This window comes from Salvia splendens, unplaced genomic scaffold (assembly GCF_004379255.2).
Source record: "Salvia splendens isolate huo1 unplaced genomic scaffold, SspV2 ctg640, whole genome shotgun sequence".
NCBI lineage: Eukaryota > Viridiplantae > Streptophyta > Magnoliopsida > Lamiales > Lamiaceae > Salvia > Salvia splendens.
In genome coordinates this window covers 11,064-33,308 of record NW_024599304.1, presented here as the reverse complement: position 1 = coordinate 33,308, position 22,245 = coordinate 11,064, and the positions used below count along the sequence as shown (strand labels likewise).

Here is a 22,245-nt window from a genome sequence, read left to right as displayed (position 1 = left end):
AATACTATAAAAAAATTGAAAATATTGGGGAAAGAATTTCAACCTTGAATCCAAGTTTAATGGAGGTTAGGGAAGATGGGATGAAGAAATCGTGTGAAGGGAAGCTAGTCGGTAGCTACTGCGGCGCCGGTGGGTGGCGATCAGCGGTTTCCGGTGAGCTGCATGGATGACGTGTGTTCTGCAGAGTGAAAGAGAGAGCCTTGTGGGTGCAAAAGTGTGTGTATTAATTAGTGTAGTAGCGTATACAGGAAGGATCCACCGATTTTTTTGTTTTCTTTTCAGTTTTTTATTCTATGTTTTACTCCTATAGTCCTATGCATATATGGAGTATTTATTTTCGAATCTCATTGATTTTATTTAATTTAAATTTGGCTCTTAGAAAAGAGCAATTCAAACAATATTAAAGTTTAGTTGATTTATCTAAAAATTCAATTTCGTTTAAAAATCCACAACTACTAAATTTATCTATAGGCATGGCTTAACTCCAAAGATACGATGTACTCTCCCTGTCCACGAATAGGAGTCCCATTTTTCTATTTTAGTTTGTTCGCAAATAGGAGTTCTAGTTCACTTTTACTATAAATGGTAATAGGGTCCCACGTTTCATTTAAAACTAATATATACAAGTAGGGGACCCATATTCCATTAACTCTTTTTCGCCCACTTTTTATTAACATTTTTTAAAACTCGTGCCGCCAAGGAATGAGACTTCTAATGGCAGGCAGAGAAATTATAATAGAAACGGAAGAAAACTTTGATTAGTAACTGTGGGGGATCAAACCACCATGACACTAGTTACTAGGACCTCTTTTGCTATTACACCACTTACTGAGTTGGCTAGACTCAGAGGAAACAAACCAAATACCAAAGAGAAACAAGATTACAGAATATACTAAGTACAAGAAACCCTAATTTGAGTCCAAGCTCTGTTCAAGTCAGTCACCAGACTTGAACCTCCAAGCCACCTCGATTAGTACATGCACACTGAGTAAACAAATCAGTAACACAACACAATGATCAAAGGTCAGAAGTAACACGAGTTGGCTCAGGTCACAACAACGACTACACTAGGCCAAGAACCTCCCCACACGCTTCAACTAGGAAGTCACAAGATGAGAAACTGTCGAACACAGGTGCTAGAAACCTCAGTCTCACCGGCTGCCACCAGTTCCCAACCGCGGCCCTCAATTACCACCAAACTCACAGATCTTCCACGATCTACACAAGATCTCTCACACAAAACACCCAAACCCGCCGGATCTGAAACCCTAGGTCAGGTCCGACACAATCTCACACTGAAACCGAGAGAGTAACCTAACTTCAAACGTCACTGATAGAATCAACTAAAACAAGGATTCATCGGTAGAAACCAAAGGATCGGATGAGAAAACCGGCGATGACTGTCGTGGATGTAGTGAGAGAAAGTAGAGAGAAGGAAGAAAGAATCGCATTGCAGAGTGTGAGAGAGTGATGATAGAATAATATAGAGAGACGAAGCGGCGCCTCACGTAACACACATCACAAACACACCCAGGATCCAACGGCTGTGTTTGATGATCCGAGAGACTGGACACATGGCGGCTATAAGTGAGACATGTAAGTAACAGGCTGGGCAAGCCTTTGGGCTGCCCACACAAATTGTTGGGCTTCAACATTTAATACCATAGGGCCAGCCCACTAATTAAATATATCAGTCCAAAACCAATTAGTCCACATAAATTCAACATTCTCCACCTTGGACTAACTTGGGAGCACCCAGGGAGAACCTTAGTCTGCTGTTGCTTCATCACAGCCTACAAGGTATCCTCAGTCACCAAAGAACACTAGGTTCATTAGACAAAGAACACCAGGTTGCCTAATAATACAAGAAGCTTGCACCTCAAGATTATGTAGGACTTTATATGCCTTTAGACACCAGATGGCTGCTGCCAATTAGTCTATAAGGACTTAATACCCTGGGACATGCACATGCTCAACCAACATCAAAATGCAATTTTTTGATACATGAGAGCAATTTATCCACAGAAAGACACCATGTACCCATGTCTGCAGGATTAGAATCAGTATGCACTTTGTGTAACAAAACTTCATTTTTCTCCACAACATCTCTAATGAAATGGAACCTAACATCTATATGCTTAGTTTTATCGTGGAAGACAGGGTTTTTACACAACTAAATGGTAGACTGACTATCAAAATATAACACAGGAACAGTTTTAAGGAATTTGAGTTCAAAGAGAACCCCCTTTAACCAGATTGCCTCCTTCATAGCCTTTGTAATGGCTATGTATTCTGACTTTGTAGTTGATACGGCTACAATGTGTTGGAGTTGGGATTTCCAACTAATGCAGGAGCTGCAAACTGTAAACACATAGGAAGTGGTAGACTTCCTCTTATCTTTATCATTGGCATAGTTAGAATCCACAAAACCACATAGCTCAACACTAGGTTCACACTCAGAGAAACAAAGGTCATACTTAGCAGTATTCTTCAAATATCTATGTAACCACTTAAGAACTTCCCAATGCACAGGGCCTGCGTTTGACATGTATCTACTCAAACAAGAAACAACATAGGCAATATCAGGCCTAGTACTAACCATGAGATACACCACAGAGCCTATAGCATTAGCATAAGGAATCTTCTTCATAGAGTTTATTTCAGATTCAGTTTTAGGACAAAGGTCCTTACTCAGCATAAAATGTGCAGCCAAAGGAACAGAAGCAGGTTTAGCACCAAACATATTAAACTTTTCAAGAATTTTTTGCACATAAGGTTCCTGGTGAAGCACCAGAGTTGAAAACTTCCTATCCCTAAGAATATTGATCCCCAAAATCTTGTTTGCATCACCAAGATCTTTCATGTCAAAATTTTCACATAAAGCAGATTGCACATGTTTAATAGACTTAATGCAGGGACCCATGATGAGCATATCATCAACATACAACAGCAAGAACACATGAGTTTTATCCAAGTTTTTAACATACAAATAAGCATCAAAGGTACTTCTTACAAAACCTAACTTTTGCATGCAAGTATTAAACTTGATATTCCACTACCTAGGAAACTATTTCATACCGTACAAGGCTTTCTTAAGTAAACACACATGATTAGGAAACTTAGGATCAACAAATCCTTCAGGCTGTTTCATGTAGATAGGTTTATCTAAATCACCATGAAGGAAAGCAATTTTAACATCCATCTGTTTTAACTCACAATTAAAGTGAGCACACAAAGCAAGCATCATTCTCACAGTAGTAAACTTAATCACAGAAGCAAAAAATTCAGTATAATCAATCACCTCTTGCTGAGTAAAATCTTTGGCAACCAACCTTGCCTTGTACTTAAGCCCCTCAATCTCATTTTTGAGTTTGAACAGCCACCTGCAATCAACTACAGAGGCACCAGGAGGCAAAGGCACCAGAATCCAAGTCTTATTGACAAACAAGGAATGAATTTCTTCTCTCATAGCTTTAAACCACAAATCCCAGAACATAGATTTCTGAGTCTGCTTATAAAATTAAGGCTCATTACCATCAGATTCAAACACATTGAAGGCTCATTATTAACAGTATGTTCAGGGATTATTATTGGATTGTGGCTCATTATTAACAGTATGTTCAGGGATTTGGGCATCTTGAGGGTCGGGGGGATAGGATCAGGGTTTATAGGGGAAGAGTTCCACACCTGCTCCACCTCAGTAGAAGCATCACTGCCCTGAGACTTCACCTCACTTGAGGGACCCTTCTCAGAAGGCTCCACCTCACTAAGAGGTTCACCATCCGAGGCTGGAGAAGCAGGGGCACTAGAGGACACCTTACAGGGGAAGTCTTCTTCATTGAAGATGACATCCCTACTGATAACCACCCTAAAACCAGGTACATCCCTAATCCAGACTCTGTACGGCTGTACCCCTTAACACCCTCTGGATACCCAAGGAAAATCCCCAATTTACCACCTCATTGATCAGGAGAACCCGACGTACCTCAGAGCCTATACCGGAGGCTGAGCTTTACTCTGACGAGCCCACCTCCTTTATTTTTAGCGACCTAGCTTGCCACGGTGATCCCCCCGTGGCTCTGATACCACTTTAGGGATCAGACCACCATGATACTAGTTACTAGGACCTCTTTTGCTATTACACCGCTTACTGAGTTGGCTAGACTAAGAGGAAACAAGTCAAATACAAAAGAGAAACAAGATTACAGAATATACTAAGTATAAGAAACCCTAATCAGAGTCCAAGCTCTGTTCAAGTCAGTCACCAAACTTGAACCTCCAAGCCACCTCGATTAGTACCTGCACACTGAGTAAACAAATCAGTAACACAACACAATGATCCCGGAGGATCTAAATCAGAACAGACAACTCAAAGGCCAGGAGTAACAGGTGTTGGCTCAGGTCACAACAACGATTACACCAGGCCAAGAACCTCTCCACACGCTTCAACCAGGAAGTCACAAGGTGAGAAACCGTCGAACACAGGTGCCAGAAACCTTAGTCTCACCGGCTACCACCAGTTCCCAACCGCGGCCCTCAATTACCACCAAACCCACGGATCTTCCACAATCTACACAAAATCTCTCACACAATACACCCCAACCCACCGGATCTGAAACCCTAGGTCAGGTCCGACACAATCTCACAAGGAAAATGAGAGAGTAACGTAACTCCAAAACTTCACCGATAGAATCAACTAAAACAAGGATTCATTGGTAGAAACCAAAGGATCGGAGGAGAAAACCAGCGATGACTGCCGTGGATGTAGAGAGAGAAAGTAGAGAGAATCGCACTGCAGAGTGTGAGAGAGAGTGATGATAGAATAATAGAGAGAGGCAAAGCGGCGCCTCACTTCACACACATCACAAACACACCCTGGATCCAACTGCTGTGTTTGATGATCCGGGAGCCTGGACACGTGGCGGCCATCGGTGAGACAGGTAAGTAACGGGCTGGGCTAGCCTTTGGGCTGACCACACAAATTGTTGGGCTTCAACATTTAATACCATATGGCCAGCCCACTAATTAAATATATCAGTCCAAAACCAATTAGTCCACATAAATTCAACAGTAACTAAGCCATTGACCCAAAGTAACTAATACCATCTCCAATCATTTACACAAAACTCAAACCTATTTTTTAGTATGGGTCAACACCAAAAGTAATTTTACTCCAATCATTTACACCAAACTCAAACCTAAAAGAATATTCTATATTCTCCTACTTTTTATACTTTTTTCAATTATACTCACATACTTATTTAAATTAAAAATCAAACCCACAATATTGTTTCAATAATTTTTTATATAAAAAAATTAAATTATTTTTCTTATTAATATATTTATGTATTAAATATACTTTATATTAAAAAACTTATACTAATTTGAAATATTCTTAATTTTAAATAATTAATGAATCTCACTTGACTATAAATAATTTTAAATAATGAATGCCAAGCAAAAAGAAATATTCAGCTATCCAAATGTTGAGATAACGTATGCATTCCATTGCAGCATTACTACCAAACCAAAGAAATAAGTACTCCAATAGCAACCTTCCATTGCTGCAGAGAAAGACAACGTATCTTTTTCATATTATATACATATAATGGAGTGATTTGCAAATTTTAATATTTTTTGCAGTAGATACCAAAATTTGGTGTTCTACTCTAAATTTGGTGTTATCACATGGAAAAACCCAAAAATGAGTTTGAGTTTAGAGTATGATTGGAGATGTTTTTTATATCAAAAAATGGGATTTGGTGTATGGTTGGAGATGGTGTAAATCCAAATGTTTTGGGTCAAGGTTGACGTATAACATTCCTAGGAGTATTATATATGGCGTTGTCCGATTTACAGTCGTGAAATCTTATCATCGTAACTTACACTAAAAAAATTGGTTATATTGTGGGAAAAATAGCGAGCGAGGTAGGAGTGTAATTGTAAGTGTAAGACTATTCTTAACCTTGTGTTTATATAATGTTCCCCGAGATTGAAGAGCAAGATGTGGTGTTGAACAAGCTTGGGAGCCCTGAGGGCAGCTATGACGAGGTTCACATCATCTGTCTACGATTTCGACTTCACCACTGTTGAAAATGGCCAGAAGAGCACGATCATCTTCGTTGCATGGTATTGCTAACTACTACTACTACTACTAGATTAATTACCTCTTTTTTCCAAAAACATGCCTTCTCATTTCTTGTTTGACATCCTAGATTTATTCAATGCTCGTGTTATTTTGATGTTCTCTTTTTTTTTTCTTTTTCTAATGCCTATTTATTCTCTACCAAGAGAAATTGTTTTATTCTCTAGCAACCCGTAAGACAAGGGGGACTAACAAAAATACAGGTCAAGGGCGATCGTGAGCTCACGATGCTGCAACGACTGTGATCAAGGTGATGCACCCTCCATGAGTTTGGATTGCACCTAGAATAAGTTAGTATACTACTATTAAGCAAGAAATTATCATATGATTCAATCTAATATTTATAATACACATAATTCATATAAAATCCGTAGCAATAAGTGCCTTAATCTTTTGAACTACCACTGTAGCGTAAAACATCATTTTTATGGATGAGGCTTAAAATGTACTACTTCTATATAAATGGTATAGAAAGCTCGCAGACAGCCGCTAATTAAGAATTAGTTAGAATTTAGTAATTGAAACTTAATTATTAATCATCAATTAAATATATAATATAATTAAAGTAAATAAATATAAAAAGGCTTGGGTTATTATTTAGTTTAGCCAAATTAAAGAGAATATAATGATGATACGGATTTGTTGGGCCTGCGGGATGATGTATGGGAGGCCCAGTGGAAATGGTGGTAAAAAACTAAAATAGGGGAAGACGAGACTATGATTCTGTGATTAGACTCTTGTCTTTTCTTTTATCATATTTTTCGTGACTTTGCAACTATACAAACGAATGTAAAAATAAATTGACGTAAAATCGAGTTAGCAACATCAATCTCATGGATACAATGTTGAAACCAAAATGAGTTTTTCATTTTTAATTTCATTTGTTATAATTCAGCCTATTTTTCCAGTGTGCCGCATAGGATATTCGTCGTCGTAAACTGAACATTGTTAAACGATTCGATGATAGCTAATTATTTATTATCTAAATCGGGACGTAATTGTGAAAAGGACAATAGATTGACTACGAAAATGTAATTTTCCAAACATAATCAAATTCGAAATATTCCATAATAAAACTCCAGTACTCCACTATCTTTGACGGAGTAGTTTGTTAGAAAGCAAGATAAAAATATAAAGACATGAAAATGAAAGTACAATGGAGTTACCTAAAGTAGATTCTGGGCTTTTATGCATTTGCTGTCAAAAGCATATACATGTTCGTCTTTCTATAACTTCTCCACCTTTTTGTCTCGCATTCTTCTGCAGAGGGGGTCCAATTTTTCGATATACATTATTTAATTCTACTTTATATTTTGGAAAACATAGCAAATTTTGATGATCCAATATCTATTTTTGTGTAAAAAAATATGTGGAGCCAAAAACATCTATACTATACTATTTGATTTGTGAGTTCATTGATTCACTGAGCAATTAAAGCCTTCAAGAAATAATGAATCCGATTTTACATTTATTTAAAATAGAAAAAAGACATTCAAACTGAATATGGAGCCTTTAATTTGTTGACAACGGCAACATATAGAATGGGAAATGCTAATTTGAGTGGTTTCCGGTTGACCCACAAAATGTGAACCACCCACCCCACTACTTTTTTCTTTATCATGTCTGACTTGTGTATGGAAGCATTTAATAGCAAAACCAAATTACTAGTACTTGGAATATTTATCACAATATAATAAGTACTCCATATAACTCCACTTTTGTAAGTATTGTTAAACATATTATAACTCCACATCACAGTACTACAAAAGCTTTGCATTGTGAAAGCTCTTTTATCTTAATTTACAGTGGCATCTGAAACTCTGCAACCTAAACTTCATCACTCAATTTAATGCTTTATTTGTAGCTCCTATACTACCTTAATAGTAATCAACATCTATCCAATGTATTTATCTCCCAAAAAAGAATCAGGTTGGAAAGTTGCAAAAATTTCAATGTGGTGACACCTAATTATGAAGGTGGAGTAGGGATGGCAAAAGTAAATCACGCTCTCCCACCCCCACGCCTGACCCCTTCTCTGCTTTCTTGTCTGCATTCAATATCATAACCTGCCTCCCTTCTTCACTACCTTCATCATCACCCCATTTCCAAACTCCATTTTCTTCTATAAATAAATCACCCCTTTTCCTCATTTTACCACATTATCATCATCAAACTCCCTCCACTTTTCAGTTTCATACCCATCTCAATATGTCTGTAAGTTCTTTTTTCCTCTCCCTTCTTCTTGCTTTTTTTTTTAATTAAAATTATATAATATATATTCATTTTTGTAGATGTTGGAGGTGAGGGTTCCGAACTTGGATTGCGAGGGATGCGCTTCCAAGGTCAGGAGAGCTCTACTCAAGCTCAAAGGTGGACTCCTTTTCCAACTTGATTAATAAGATGAAATTATTAGTAGCTCATTTGAACATATTTTGAGAAATAGGAGTGGATGAGGTGGAAGTAGACATGGAGTTGCAGAAAATAACGGTGAGTGGCTACGCATTAGAGGAGAAGAAGGTGCTAAAGGTCATCAAACGAGCCGGAAAGGCGGCCGAGCTGTGGCCGTATCCCGGCGGCCACTCCTATTTTTCCTCATTCTACAAATATCCTTCTCATGTTGTTAGCCATTACTACGAGACGTCGAGAAACGTGGCGGCGCCGAGCGTCCATACCTTCTTCCACACGCCGGCAGTGTACTCGGTCGCCGTGGCCTCCGACGAGGCGGTGGCCTCCATCTTCAGCGACGACAACCCTCATGCTTGCTCTCTCATGTGATGTGATTCCATTCTCATGCTCCTTTTCTCCCTATATTTTGTAGTCATGATTCGATTTTTGGATTTCGAATTATGTTTTTTTTTTATGTAGGGAGAGATTTTGTGCTTATCATGTTTATTTGTTGCCCATATTCTTTTATTTCTATTTTAGGCTATGTTTTGTGCTAGGGTTTATGATGTCAGATTCTTGGTTGGAGGATGGAGATTTGAATGATACTTGAATTCTCTAGTACTGATGAATGCTGATTCTTGGTTATATGTGTATATTTAATGTTGTACGTATTGATTTTATTGTCAAATTTGAGGGGAAAAAATGTTTGAATGTTTGATTTCGTAAGGAGGGAAAAGGGATGTTATTTTTTTGCAAAAAGATAATGGGTGTTTTCGAGCTTTTATAATTTACTCAAATAAAGGCACTCTCCTTTCTGTGAAAAGCACTCGAGGGGTCCTTGTCTTTATTCCTTTTGTGTGTTTAATTTCATGCATCTATATTCATATTTATACACTTCCAGATATTTTAATAGTAGTACATTAAATTTTTGGATCATAAAATGCCAAAGTGCGGTACTGAAATTAAACTAATTAATTGCGATGAAGCAATAATTATTGTGTAACGTAACGCAGATTATATAATGTGCATGGTCGATTAATTTTATTGATATAGAAATATTTGAAGCATGCATTGGGCTTGTTATTGGGCCAACATTAACTACTTTTTAAATAATTATAAATAAAGATCGAAAGACACGAGTGACACATCTCCAAATATGCCGTAAATAACAAAATGTGTGGAGTAAATTATATGTCTGACCTTTTACTTTTCGCTATAACACGAAACAATAATTTCTGAATCAATTTTATTTTATTTGAGGATCGGAGAGTTCTGGTAAGCTTATTCCTGCTTTCCAATAAAAAAAAGAACAATCCAACATAAAGTCCAATCTATTTATCCTATATTGATTGTTGTTTACAAATCTTCATCCTCTAAATCTCTAGCTCCCTCTTCCAGAATTTCTCTCCCGCTCATGGCTCAGGTTTTGTACCCATCTCTACTAGTAGTAACTAAGATGCAATCATGCGAAAATCTTAATATCATAAGGAGTACTAGTATTCATTTTGATCTTGCTTTTTTGTGGATTTTTGAATTGTGTAAATATCAGAAGGTGGTGGTGAGGTTGCTAACCACGACCGACGAAAAGACGAAGCAGAAGGCCATCGAAGCAGCCGCTGATATTCTGGGTAAAAACATAATTCAAACCACACATGAGTTGCGTAGCTATATATATAGCTAGTAGTATATGATTTGAAGAAAGGAAAGAAGAGAAATGTGCAGGTGTGGATTCCATCTCAGCTGATGTGAAGGAGCAGAAGGTGACGGTGGTGGGAGATATGGATGCAGTGGCCGTTGTCAAGAGACTCAAGAAAGTTGGTAAGCTAGATATTGTGTCGGTTGGGCCAGCAACAGAAGAGGAGGTGGAAGAAAAGGTTCAAGCCAACAAGTAAGAAATCACTCCCAACTAATCTAACAAGTCCTCCTCCATACTGTGAATCTACTAGTTTATCATTTCATTTTGGCCATTTCTTTCCCCTCATATATGTATATTTCTTGCCCCTTGCATGTGAAAATTGAAAGCAATAGTAATTGGTGATGACGTGCACGCAGCACAAAAGTATATATGTAGCTCAACTATCTGCTATTTTGGTTCAAATTTGTGCTAGTTAATAAGATGCCAAAAAAATAATACTACTACTAGCTATCTGTTGCCATCACGCCAGCTCTTCATGATTCTATCCAATTCACAAAAGTCTTGTATTTTCCAGCTCATATGTCCATTATCACATACACATTCACACCATATCAAAATTTAGTACTACAAGTTAATTAGAATTTTGAGTCTAAATTGATTGAAAGTAAAACTCCAACATTTTTCATAGTGTGGAACGAATTGATGATGATGGCCGGCCATTTTCACCGCTCCTTGGAGATGGCCCTGGCTCCACTGGCGGCGTCGCTCACTATAGTAAAAACAAGGCACACAATTAAGCAGCAATATTGAATCATTGTAAAGGAGAAACTAAACCGGAAATTAGAACTGACCAAAAGCTTGGCCAACAGAATCCTGAGCAGTCTCAATCCCATTGCTCTTCCCGAGCCACGAACTGACCGCGTTTTCCAGCCTCTCCGCCACACCCTGGCCGGAACTCTCCTCCCCTGAAGCCAAGGCGTCCTCTCCTTCCCTCTTATTCTCCTGCGTCGTGCCCAGCCGCTCTGCCACCTCTTTGGACACCGTCACCTTTCCCCTCTTGGGCTCCTCTTTCTTCTGCAGGGCATTGGTTATTGCAGAAGATAGAGCTTTATCCTCATCTCCTGGTTTCAAGTATTCCTTGATCGACTGCCCCTTGCTACCAACCATATTCTTGGCCGAAATGGCCACCGCACTCGTCGCTGATGATATTTTACCAGCCAGCGTGTCTGTTGGAGAATCTTCTTCGAATTGGGGATTTCCTCGTTCAGAATCATCACTCGTCTCTTCTGATACATCAATCAGCAAGTTACTCCACATAAGATTTGATTCAATACAATAGTACTAAAGCATTATGATACCGGTGGGTGTGGGAAGAGGAGTTTTTGGAGGAGAATTTTTTGGATTGCTATTGCTTTCTGATGATTCCGCGAATTTTTGATGATGATAAATGCTCGTAAAAATAAATTACGACACAGAGAATTTTACGTGGTTCGATTTACTGAGGTAAATCTACGTCCACGGGGAGAAATGGGGGCAGGTTTGTATTGCTTGATCTGCGAATTACAGCTTACAACACAGACTTGCTATATGATTATTTCTCTAGAGAGATTCTAACCCTTTTCTATCAGATCTAAGTTCTATTTATACATTGAACTAAGATCGTGGCTTACATCATCACTCTAGGTCGTGGAGGTCGTGTAGGTCATGGCCTAAGATCGTGGCCTGAGTTGACGCCACGTGGTAGTGGGTGTGTTGGAAGTTGTGGAAATCCTGCATGGGTCCACTAACTCCTTGTTCGGTCGAATACTGAGACCGAACTGCTTTGGTTGCCGATCTGAGAGTAGAGCTTGATGCCGACCTGAGAGCAGAGCTTGATTGGTTGGCTTTTACCGAGCTGTAGGCTGAGGCCGAACTCTTTGGTAATGCCGAACTCCTCCGAACTCTTTGGTAATGCCGAACTCATACTCTTCCTTGGGCTTTGGGCTGATGGGCCGTCACTGCTGTTGGGCTTGTTTAGTTCGTACCCCATCACTACCCCCCCCCGAAAGACGAAGTGAATCACTTCGGCGAAGCGAGTCACTTCGGCATTCTGGATAAAGGTACGGGGGAGGCTGACGTCAGGGGACGTGCCTTGCATGTGACTGCATTAAATGCGACAGTAAAATCCGGCCGTTGAATCCTGAAAAGGTGGGATTCGAAACGGTGCGACGATTTTGAAATCTTCGCCGAATCTGATAAATATGCTCTTTCTTCCTCATTTGAACACCTTTGCTGTTGCGTCTTCTATACTCTCTCTTTCTCGAGAAATTTTCTTCCGCTTTCAAGAGCTTCTTCAGACTTTCTTCACTTTCAAAAAGTAAGAAAAATGTCTTCTTCTTCTTCTTCGGTGTCGGGTAGCGGTAGGAAAGGGGATAAGGGGTCTTCTAGCCGGAAAGAATCCGGGGAGAAGACCGTAGAGTATTTTCACAGTATCTTGAGTAAGGATACTGTGATATCCCTTCACGAGAAATATTTTTTACCTGGGGGGAAGGCGGTGGTTCCCGACGATGATCATAGGGCTAACGACCCGCCGGAGGGTTATGCCACCGTTTACGAAGCCTGCTTAGAATGCGGGCTTCGTTTTCCTCTTCCCCCACCTTTTGTAGAGCTTCTTGATTTTTTTCAACTCCCTTTAGGTCAGGTGACTCCGAACTCTTGGAGGCACTTATCGGCTTTTGCTGCCGAACTGCGTAGGCTAGATAAGGATCTGTCTCTGAGGGCAATCCTTAATTTTTTCCAGTTTAAAAGGAAGGGATCTTGGTTCTACTTGATCCCCTTACAGCCTTTTAGGGCCTTCTGCCGAACCAAGTGGCCGAAATGGCAAAACCGTTTCTTTTTTTATAATAGGACTTCGGCTCCGGGCTTTCCTTGGAGAAGGCCGAAGTCCGTGATTCCCCATCCTCGGTTAGAACCGTTGGCCGAGCTCGAGGGCGAGCTCAATAAGATTCCTATGATTAGGAAACAGTATTCGGAAACTGAGCTCGTCAAGGGCGACCTCGTGTTCAATATCTCGTCTTCGGACGAAGAGGCCGAGGGTGAGGATTTCTCTTTATCTTTATGCTCTACTGCTTTAACGAAGAAAACTAACCTTGTTTTCTTGCTTTTTGGCAGTGTTCATGCTGAATAAGGCTATCCGAAAGTCCTCCGAGCTTGAGGAGCCGGAGAAAGAGAAGGCTACCAGCTCGGCGCCTGATGCCGAGAAGAATCCGAAGAGGCAAAAGACCTCTTCGGGTCCAAAGAAGCCGGAGTCGACTTCGGCAAGTAGGAAGGGGAGGACCCAGAAGCCCCCGAGAGCGCCAGAGAAAGATGTGGTCTTGGCGCCTCCTTCGGAGCATATCTGTGAGCCATTTTTATGGCCCACGGACTTCGCCGAGGTGAATTGTCTTCTTGATTCTTTGGCTTGGCTTCTGTCCTGTATTTTTGGTGCCCTCTGTTGACTTTTTTCCTTGTCCATTTTCAGAGGAACGATATGCTCTCCAAGCTCGTCGCCGTCGAACTCTCCAAAGCGTCCAACGACTATGCTGAGATGCAGAGGAAATTGGCGGCTGCTTGTCACCGGGCCGAGCAGGCCGAGGCAAACTTTGAGAAAGCCAGAGCTGCTAGGATTTCGGCCCAGGATGAAGCTCAGTTTGCCAAAAACCAGCTCGTCATCCAGCGAGAGCAGACGAAACGGAGTGATGCTGCCGCCGTGGTTGCCCAGGGGGAGGCTCTCCGTGTTTACACGGAGAAACTCTTTTTGAGTAGCCAGTTCTCGGCTTTTGTCGGTAGTCTGGTAAGGCTAATTGCCGATAAGGGCGAGCAGGGGGCCGATGTCGTACTGCCTCTGTACAGCCGAGAGATAGCAGCTCGGCTTCAGAATCTGCCGCTCCTTGAGGAGCTCGCTTCATCTTCGGTCCTGCTTTCTGCAGACCGAGTCCGGAGTTGTCGAGCTGATCGGGACGAGAACCTGGAGGCTATCTTTGCCTCCGTGGGACCCGTTTCACCCGCTTCGACTTACAACGGAGAGGGTGAGGCCGAGCCGCTGGAGCGGGAGGCCGAAGTCGAGCGAGCCGGGCATCCGGAGAAGGAAGCCGATCAGGAGGCGCAGCAGATCGGCTACGGTGGCGCCGAGCAGGCTGGGGAGAGCAAGGAGGCAGAGGCTGAAGCTGAAGCAGATAAGGAGAAGGAAGCTGAACCTCACCGAGAAGGCGGAGACGAAGCTAGCGAAGTATGATTTCGTCTCCCTTCTCTTAGTTTAGTTTCTTCCTTTATGTAAAATGGCCTTGAAGCCCTCCTTGTATAGAAAAATTTTTTTTTTCTTATGAATGAAAAAATTCTTCTTTCTGCTCTTGTGTCTTCGTTTAGCCTTTCGTACTCTCTTACTCCTGTTGTGGTTTACTACCTGCTCGGTAAGCTGAAATGCCGAACTGACGTAGCTGCTTTGTATTCTTAACTCTCAAGGAGCTGGAGATACTTCACTGGAAACGGCTGTACTCTTCGGCTTTAGACGAAGCTGAGAAAAGAGCTATAGCCGATCAGACGAAGAATGACGAGCTTCTGGCTCGTTTAGTGAAGCTGGAGGCCGATAATAAGGACTTAGAGTCCGATAAGAATGATCTGGAGGCCGAGCTGAATACGACCATTGCTGAGAGGACTGCGTACGAGGATTACATCCGTGTGCGCGGGGGAATGACCATATCAGATGCTCAGAGTCGAGTTGACGAACTGTGGGAGGAATATAATGTACTCCGGAGGAACAATGCGCTGGAGAGCTCGGCTTGCCAACAAGTCGTGACATCATTGCGGCGCTGGGCTTCTCGGTACAACATTGTTCTTTCTCGGCGCCCCTCCATAGAAAGATTCCTTCGGCATATCGCGCCAACAGATGCTCGCACTCCAGATCAAACCTCTGGTTCCCTTGTTCAAAATCCTACTCCCAGCCAACAACGAACTCCGGAACAGCCGGAAACGTCAAGACGAGAACGGGCTCAGGAGCAACCGGAATCGTCAAGACAGGGACGGACTGAAATTCGCCGAGGAGTTGTGACTATGAGCGAGCAAGATCAGCAGATGCTTATTGCAGAGACTCTTCATCGCCGAGGTGTTAGGACTTCTCGAGCTCGGGGAAGAGGCGTTGGGTCGAGGATAGCATCTCGTCGACCTGCTTATTCTTCATCTGCTCGGAACAACCGAAATCGGCTTCCAGAGGATTTTGCAGATAGGTGGCTTAACTTCAGCAACCCTGGACAGTAGAATAGTCCTTTGTAATAGCGTAACGCCATTTTGTAGGGTAGCGGAGTTGTGTGCCGAACAAGATTTGAAAATGAAATTTTGTTTTTGTTTTCGCTTCTAACACTGTGTATTTACAGCTTAGCGAAAAAATTTCATCGTACTTGTCCTCGGTCTTATGAAGTAAACTTCTTTGACCGGACTTGTCTTTGGTCTGATGAAATAAACATCTTTGACCGGACTCGTCTTTGGTCTGATGAAATAAACATCTTTGACCGGACTCGTCTTTGGTCTGATGAAATAAACATCTTTGACCGGACTCGTCTTTGGTCTGATGAAATAAACATCTTTGACCGGACTCGTCTTTGGTCTGATGAAATAAACATCTTTGACCGGACTCGTCTTTGGTCTGATGAAATAAACATCTTGACCGGACTAAGCTTGTGTCCTAATTTGGCGAGTTTTATCGCTCGGATCGGGCTTTCCGTTGTCCTAATTTGGGGATCGGACTTTCCCTTGTCCTAATTCGGCGAGTTTTATCGCGTGGATCGGACTTTCCCTTGTCCTAATTCAGGCAAGTTTTATCGCGAGAATCGGACTTTCGTTGCAGTTCGTTTCAGACGAAGTGCTTGATTTTTAAGCCGAATTGTGGTCTTGTATCCTCTTTAGAAGCTTGGACTTCACAATCGTTGGCTTATTGCAGCTCGTTTCAGACGAACTGCTTGTTTAAGCTGAATTGTGGTCTTGTATCTTCTTTAGAAGCTTTGACTCACAATCGTTGGCTTATTGCAGCTCGTTTCAGACGAACTGCTTGTTTAAGCTGAATTGTGGTCTTGTATCCTCTTTAGAAGCTTTGACGCACAATCGTTGGCTTGTTGCAGCTCGTTTCGGACGAACCGCTTGTTTAAGCTGAATTGTGGTCTTGTATCTTCTGTAGAAGCTTTGACTCACAATCGTTTAGCTTGTATATGTTCTAAGAAGGGGATCAGCCTTCGAAGAACAAGATACCTCAGTAACATTTGTAAGAGACGACACGCACATAGACAGACAAGGCATATAGACAAATAAAAAGCACATAGAGACGAACAAAAACCAAGCAAACCAAAGAAAGCACATTGACCGGACTGTCTCTTACAAATGGAACTTTTTGAGGTTGGAAACGTACCATGTTCGGGGTACTTGTGCTCTTGACACGTGAGTCAATTTGTAAGACCCTTTGCCGAGGACTTCTGACACCCGATATGGAACTTCCCATGTGGGTTCGAGTTCGCCCAGCTTTTCTGCTCGGCTTACTTCGTTGTTTCTCAAGATGAGATCTCCCACTTGAAATTGCAGCTTTTTCACCCTTTGGTTATAATACCGGGCTACTTGCTCCTTGTACTTGGCTGCTTTTATGCAGGCCAATTCTCTTCTTTCTTCGGCCAGATGTAGTTCGGCTCTTAGTCCGTCACCATTCATTTCTGAGGAGAAATTGAGTTCGGGGACTGGATATGCCGATCTCAACCGGAATCACGGCTTCAGTGCCGTACACCATCGAGTTCGGCTCCGGTGTGACTTCGGTCATTTCGCCGGCCTCTGATTCCGGCTGCTGTGATTGCTATGCTTGATGGTGCCGAACTGATTGCTCGGCACTTTTAAGCGCAATCTGCGAACACACTTGCTCTTTTTCGATCACCTCGGATGACCGCTATCTCTCCTTTAGTGGAGAAGGTGTTCGGCGAGGATGCCTCTGATCGCTATGACCGGGCTTCTTTTTGTCTTCTCTAGATGAGCTGTCTAAAGACCGTTTTCGACGGTCTGCCTCATCGGCACGAGAAAACTTGTCCGCAATGTCCCACATCTCTTGAGCTGTTTGCGGACCGCACTCCACGAGCTTTCTGTAGAGAGCTCCGGGCAGGATTCCATTTTGGAATGCCGAAATGACAAGTAGATCATTGAGATTATCTACCTGTAGGCATTCCTTATGGAATCTCGTCAGGAAGTCGCTGATCTTTTCGTCGCGACCTTGACGTATAGAAAGCAGCTGAGCCGAAGTATTTCGGGCTTCCGCTTTCTGAAAGAACCTCCTGTGGAAAGCATCCATCAGATCTCGGTAGGATCTAATGCTGCCTTGAGGAAGGCTGTCGAACCACCTTCTGGCGTTCCCGATGAGCAGCTCGGGGAACAGCTTGCACATATGGACCTCATTGAGACCTTGGTTCGCCATATTATACTGATAGCGTCCCAGGAAGTCATGAGGATCCACGAGTCCGTCATAGGTTATCGACGGAGTTCGGTAGTTCTGTGGAAGGGGAGTTCGGGTAATATCGTCCGAGAACGGAGTCCTCAATGCTCCGTACATGGCGAACCCGACATTTCTTCGGTATGGAGGAGATGGAGTTCTCCTGTGATTCCGGTACCGAGGATTCTTTCTTCTGGAAGACATGACACTACTGCGGTAGTGACTGTCTCGTATGGAGGGAGAGGGAGAATCCGCCGTTTTTGTCCCCGGCTGCTTTTGGCTTTTTTGCAGGAAGGTTAAGAATTCCTCCTGCTTTTCCGCCAAAAACAGCTTGACAGCCTCGTTCAAATCGGGCTGCTGGGAAGACTCGGTGTGACGGCTTTTGGAGCGGCTTGTTCCTCCACCATGAGAACTGGTGGTGGATTTATCCCTAGGCTGTTTTCCCGACCTATGGGATGGATTGGCTTCCTCCTGGTTCTCACGGGCAGGAATACGGGTACTCTGCGATCTGGTATGCATTTTTTGGGTGGAAAAAATGGATCAAAAATTCGCTTTATCACAAATTTTGTTCTCTGTTTCCCACAGACGGCGCCAGTGATGATTCCGCGAATTTTTGATGATGATAAATGCTCGTAAAAATAAATTACGACACAGAGAATTTTACGTGGTTCGATTTACTGAGGTAAATCTACGTCCACGGGGAGAAATGGGGGCAGGTTTGTATTGCTTGATCTGCGAATTACAGCTTACAACACAGACTTGCTATATGATTATTTCTCTAGAGAGATTCTAACCCTTTTCTATCAGATCTAAGTTCTATTTATACATTGAACTAAGATCGTGGCTTACATCATCACTCTAGGTCGTGGAGGTCGTGTAGGTCATGGCCTAAGATCGTGGCCTGAGTTGACGCCACGTGGTAGTGGGTGTGTTGGAAGTTGTGGAAATCCTGCATGGGTCCACTAACTCCTTGTTCGGTCGAATACTGAGACCGAACTGCTTTGGTTGCCGATCTGAGAGTAGAGCTTGATGCCGACCTGAGAGCAGAGCTTGATTGGTTGGCTTTTACCGAGCTGTAGGCTGAGGCCGAACTCTTTGGTAATGCCGAACTCCTCCGAACTCTTTGGTAATGCCGAACTCATACTCTTCCTTGGGCTTTGGGCTGATGGGCCGTCACTGCTGTTGGGCTTGTTTAGTTCGTACCCCATCACTTTCCCTGGGGAGGTTTATGCTCTTCACCACAGTGGATTCGTGTACTACAACACAGCAACACATTGCTTGTATTAGTAATAGCAATAAGGGGAATGAATATTAGAGGGAAGAGAAAGCGAACTGGGGGCGCCTGCGCCATGTACTTGGTGATTTTCTTCGTCGTTGTTGTGCTGATGCCCATGCTTCTTCATTGTCTCTTTGATTTTCTTTGCCTCATCCTTAACCTTCTTCAACACTGACTTTTTCTCCTGACCGCCGTCTTCATGGCCATGTAGTTGTGCTTCCATCTTCTTCTCTCTATCCTTTGTTAATTAATTTGCTGATTTGTGGAGAGAATTTATACGACAGCAGAAACGGATTATGCTTGGAAATTAAGGATAAAAGGCAAGAGAAGAGAGGGTTTATTTTGTAGAAAGAAACGTGGGAAATTTGAATGAAGCCAGCTTAGCACGGAGATAGATGCATGGCGCTTCCTCAACTACACACGTAGTATTTCCAAATGCACGTCAATCCCCCAACATCCATAAATATCATTAATTCTTTTCTTCCACTTTTTTCTTCTTTTCCTAATATAGCACTACCACTTTTCATTTTTCACTTACTCATATTCTGATAAAATATATACTCCTTCCTCCCCCCAATAAATTTCACATTTTATTATTTTCTTCCATTCACTAATAACTTTTTCATTTATTTTTAAAAATGAATCTACATACCATTAATTTTATCTTTTATTATAAAACTAATATAATATTAAATCTCAATTGGGAAACAAAAACAAATCGTGATTTTGATCTTAAATAATAAACACACTTATTTTTTTACATTGAATTTTAATTTGCGCATGAAGTTTATTTATTAGTATAAGGGACAAATAAGCCAAACGTCTAAAAAAACGAGTGATAAATGTATGTTATCTCATCTATATTTATATGGAGTGTATAATAACACAAACGAATTTTAGCGCCAACGGCCATCGCTTAATTCCCCAAATTTCGATATAAAAAGTTAAAGAAAGAAAAAAGTTGGACCTCAATTCTTCAAAACTCCCAAAATCTTTTCAAAGTTTGATTGTTCTCCGCACGGATTCAAACCAAGAAATAATATCCGTTAATCAGGTAATTCTGATATCTCTACTTTCCTTTTGCCTATTCAAATCACATAATCTTATCACTGTATCATTACTTTTTCCCTTGAAAGTTTGTTGCGTTCCGATATTGGATATGGAAGATGTGGACTTGCAAGATACAAATATGAAGATTTTATGAGACAATTGATTGGTTTATTTGTATAGCTACATTTGGGAATTCAAAGAAAAGAAAACAAAACATGTCAATTTTAGCAATGCTGGAATCATGTCTGATGGTTAATTGCTCTTCTCCCATGTCTGGCTGGTTCCTGCTCTTATGAATTTTAGCAAAAACACATTTTATTTCGGTTTAATTAGTCTTCTCCGACCCCCCAAGATGCTCTATTCATTGCTTCCTTTTCCTTTCTTTTGGGGAGGTGAGGAAATTTCCCGGTTTGTGGCATTTTATCTCATTCCCTATGCGAATTAAATGAAGTCTTCTCAATTCCATGTAGAACAATGTGATCGGCTTTTGATGTTGGTCAAACCTAGAGTTGTCATATTGTTCATGTTTTTGGAGGGATTGCTTATGCTCTTAGGGCTGTTTACCATTTAGAATTGATAATATATATGATTGAGTATTTTTATCGTTTATCAATGCTCTGTAATTCAATTAGGATATCCTGAGGTTTATAATCCATCCAAGTAAGATGTGAATGTGATTGTTGGTGTAGGATGGCCTTGGTAACTACAGCTGAACTTTGTGATGCAAACCCACAGTATATTATGAATGGGGAGCTGCGGGCGCTGCTCCCAAAGTTCAAGATATACGGGCAGCGTCAAGTGTTCTATGGGCAGGTTGTTACTCTCAGAGTGTTTGAAGACAACGTGTTGGTACGCGAGTTTCTTGAGGAGAAGGGGGACGACAGGGTTCTGGTTGTTGATGGGGGTGGCAGCTTGAGGTGCGCGATATTGGGGGGGAACCCGGTGGTTCAAGCACAGAACAACGGGTGGGCAGGTATCATTGTGAATGGATGCATAAGGGATGTGGATGAGATCAATGGGTGTGACATTGGTGTGAGAGCTCTGAGCTCGCACCCCATGAAGGCTAGCAAGAAGGGACTCGGAGAGAAGCACCTTCCAGTGCATTTTGGTGGGACTAGGATATGTGATGGGGAGTGGCTTTATGCAGATACTGATGGCATTCTTGTTTCCAAGTCTGAGTTGTCTGTCTAATCATATTCTTATCATCTTCCTTATTTTCTAGGTTCACTTCTGTTTCTGGTTAGTTGTCTTTGATAATCACTCATAGGTTTGAATTGTTGTCTGCCTAATCATATTCTTACCATCCTTCTTGCTTAATTAGCTTTCTAAGTTCACTTCTGTTTCTTGTTAATTGACTGAGATAATCACTCATAGGTTTGTATTTGTAGCATTCTCTGCATCTGGTTTTTTATGTGATGGCTCTTCTGCTGCTGCAGCTTGTGCAGTTCTTTATGTACATGATATTGATACCCAAATAGTATTGTTTTTCAAATTTTACTTTCAGTATTTCCCATAACATTTTCCCTCCCATAATGTTTTAAATGATTGACTTACCTATAGCAGATTCTACTTGTTTTTTTTTCTCTTTCTTTATTTTGCTTTGTACGGCCACTTGGAAGAGTGTTCTATGTCTATCTTATTTTTCACCTGTTGCTCTTTTAATTAGTTAATTATGAGAATTATAGGCGGCCGCATTATTTGTCAACCAAAGAGATGTTTAGCTAAGTTTATAAACATTTTTTATTCGAGTATCATTTATAACTCTTAAAATTTGTAACAAAATAACTTTATAAACTACTAGTACTAATAAGTTGTAAATAGGAGTATAAGTTTCAACAGCTGTCCAACAAATAAGTTTTCCACACTCAACTTATTTTTTCATGGGGTAGTGATTTAGAGACATAATGTCTCCATGCCATAATACCCCTATGTTTTTTTGAAATAATTATTTTTTAGATTGAGACTATTTTACCCTAACATTAATATTACCACGAAATTAGCACTATTTTGTTCCCATCATCAATATATCAAGATATATACTACTACTCACGTTTTAAATTATACTGTTATTTATCATATATCAACTCATTGAGATTTAAATTTAAGAATATAAATAATCATAAACTCATTTTATTAATATTGTCTATATTTAAAGAGTTAGGAAGAAAATATTAAAATAGCTTTATTTTAGCAACGGATGATTATAAGATCTGAGTTGTAAAATTAAAAAAAAATAAAGAATTTAAAGAACATAAAAAAATTAAAATTATGAAAATTTTAAAAAC

General features: G+C 41.1%; 2 protein-coding genes across 6 annotated transcripts; both read left to right on the top strand.

Moving 5' to 3' along the window:
- The first annotated feature begins 8,134 nt into the window (after positions 1-8,134).
- Positions 8,135-9,175, top strand: LOC121790859 (heavy metal-associated isoprenylated plant protein 31-like). Its single transcript, XM_042188968.1, has 3 exons — positions 8,135-8,359; positions 8,437-8,515; positions 8,589-9,175. The coding sequence occupies exons 1-3, from the start codon at positions 8,354-8,356 to the stop codon at positions 8,918-8,920; spliced, it is 417 nt and encodes a 138-aa protein (XP_042044902.1). The 5' UTR covers positions 8,135-8,353; the 3' UTR covers positions 8,921-9,175.
- A 350-nt stretch (positions 9,176-9,525) lies between these two features.
- On the top strand, positions 9,526-21,460 carry LOC121790854 (putative 4-hydroxy-4-methyl-2-oxoglutarate aldolase 2). Of its 5 annotated transcripts, none has more exons than XM_042188964.1 (4): positions 9,526-9,953; positions 10,080-10,158; positions 10,253-10,418; positions 20,650-21,460. In XM_042188964.1, exons 1-4 carry the CDS (start codon positions 9,945-9,947, stop codon positions 21,149-21,151), a joined length of 756 nt encoding a protein of 251 aa, XP_042044898.1. In that variant the 5' UTR covers positions 9,526-9,944; the 3' UTR covers positions 21,152-21,460. The 5 variants fall into 5 exon arrangements, with proteins under 5 accessions (XP_042044898.1, XP_042044897.1, XP_042044896.1 ...); XM_042188963.1 differs by having other exon boundaries at positions 10,241-10,418; XM_042188962.1 differs by having other exon boundaries at positions 10,229-10,418.
- Positions 21,461-22,245: the final 785 nt, after the last annotated feature.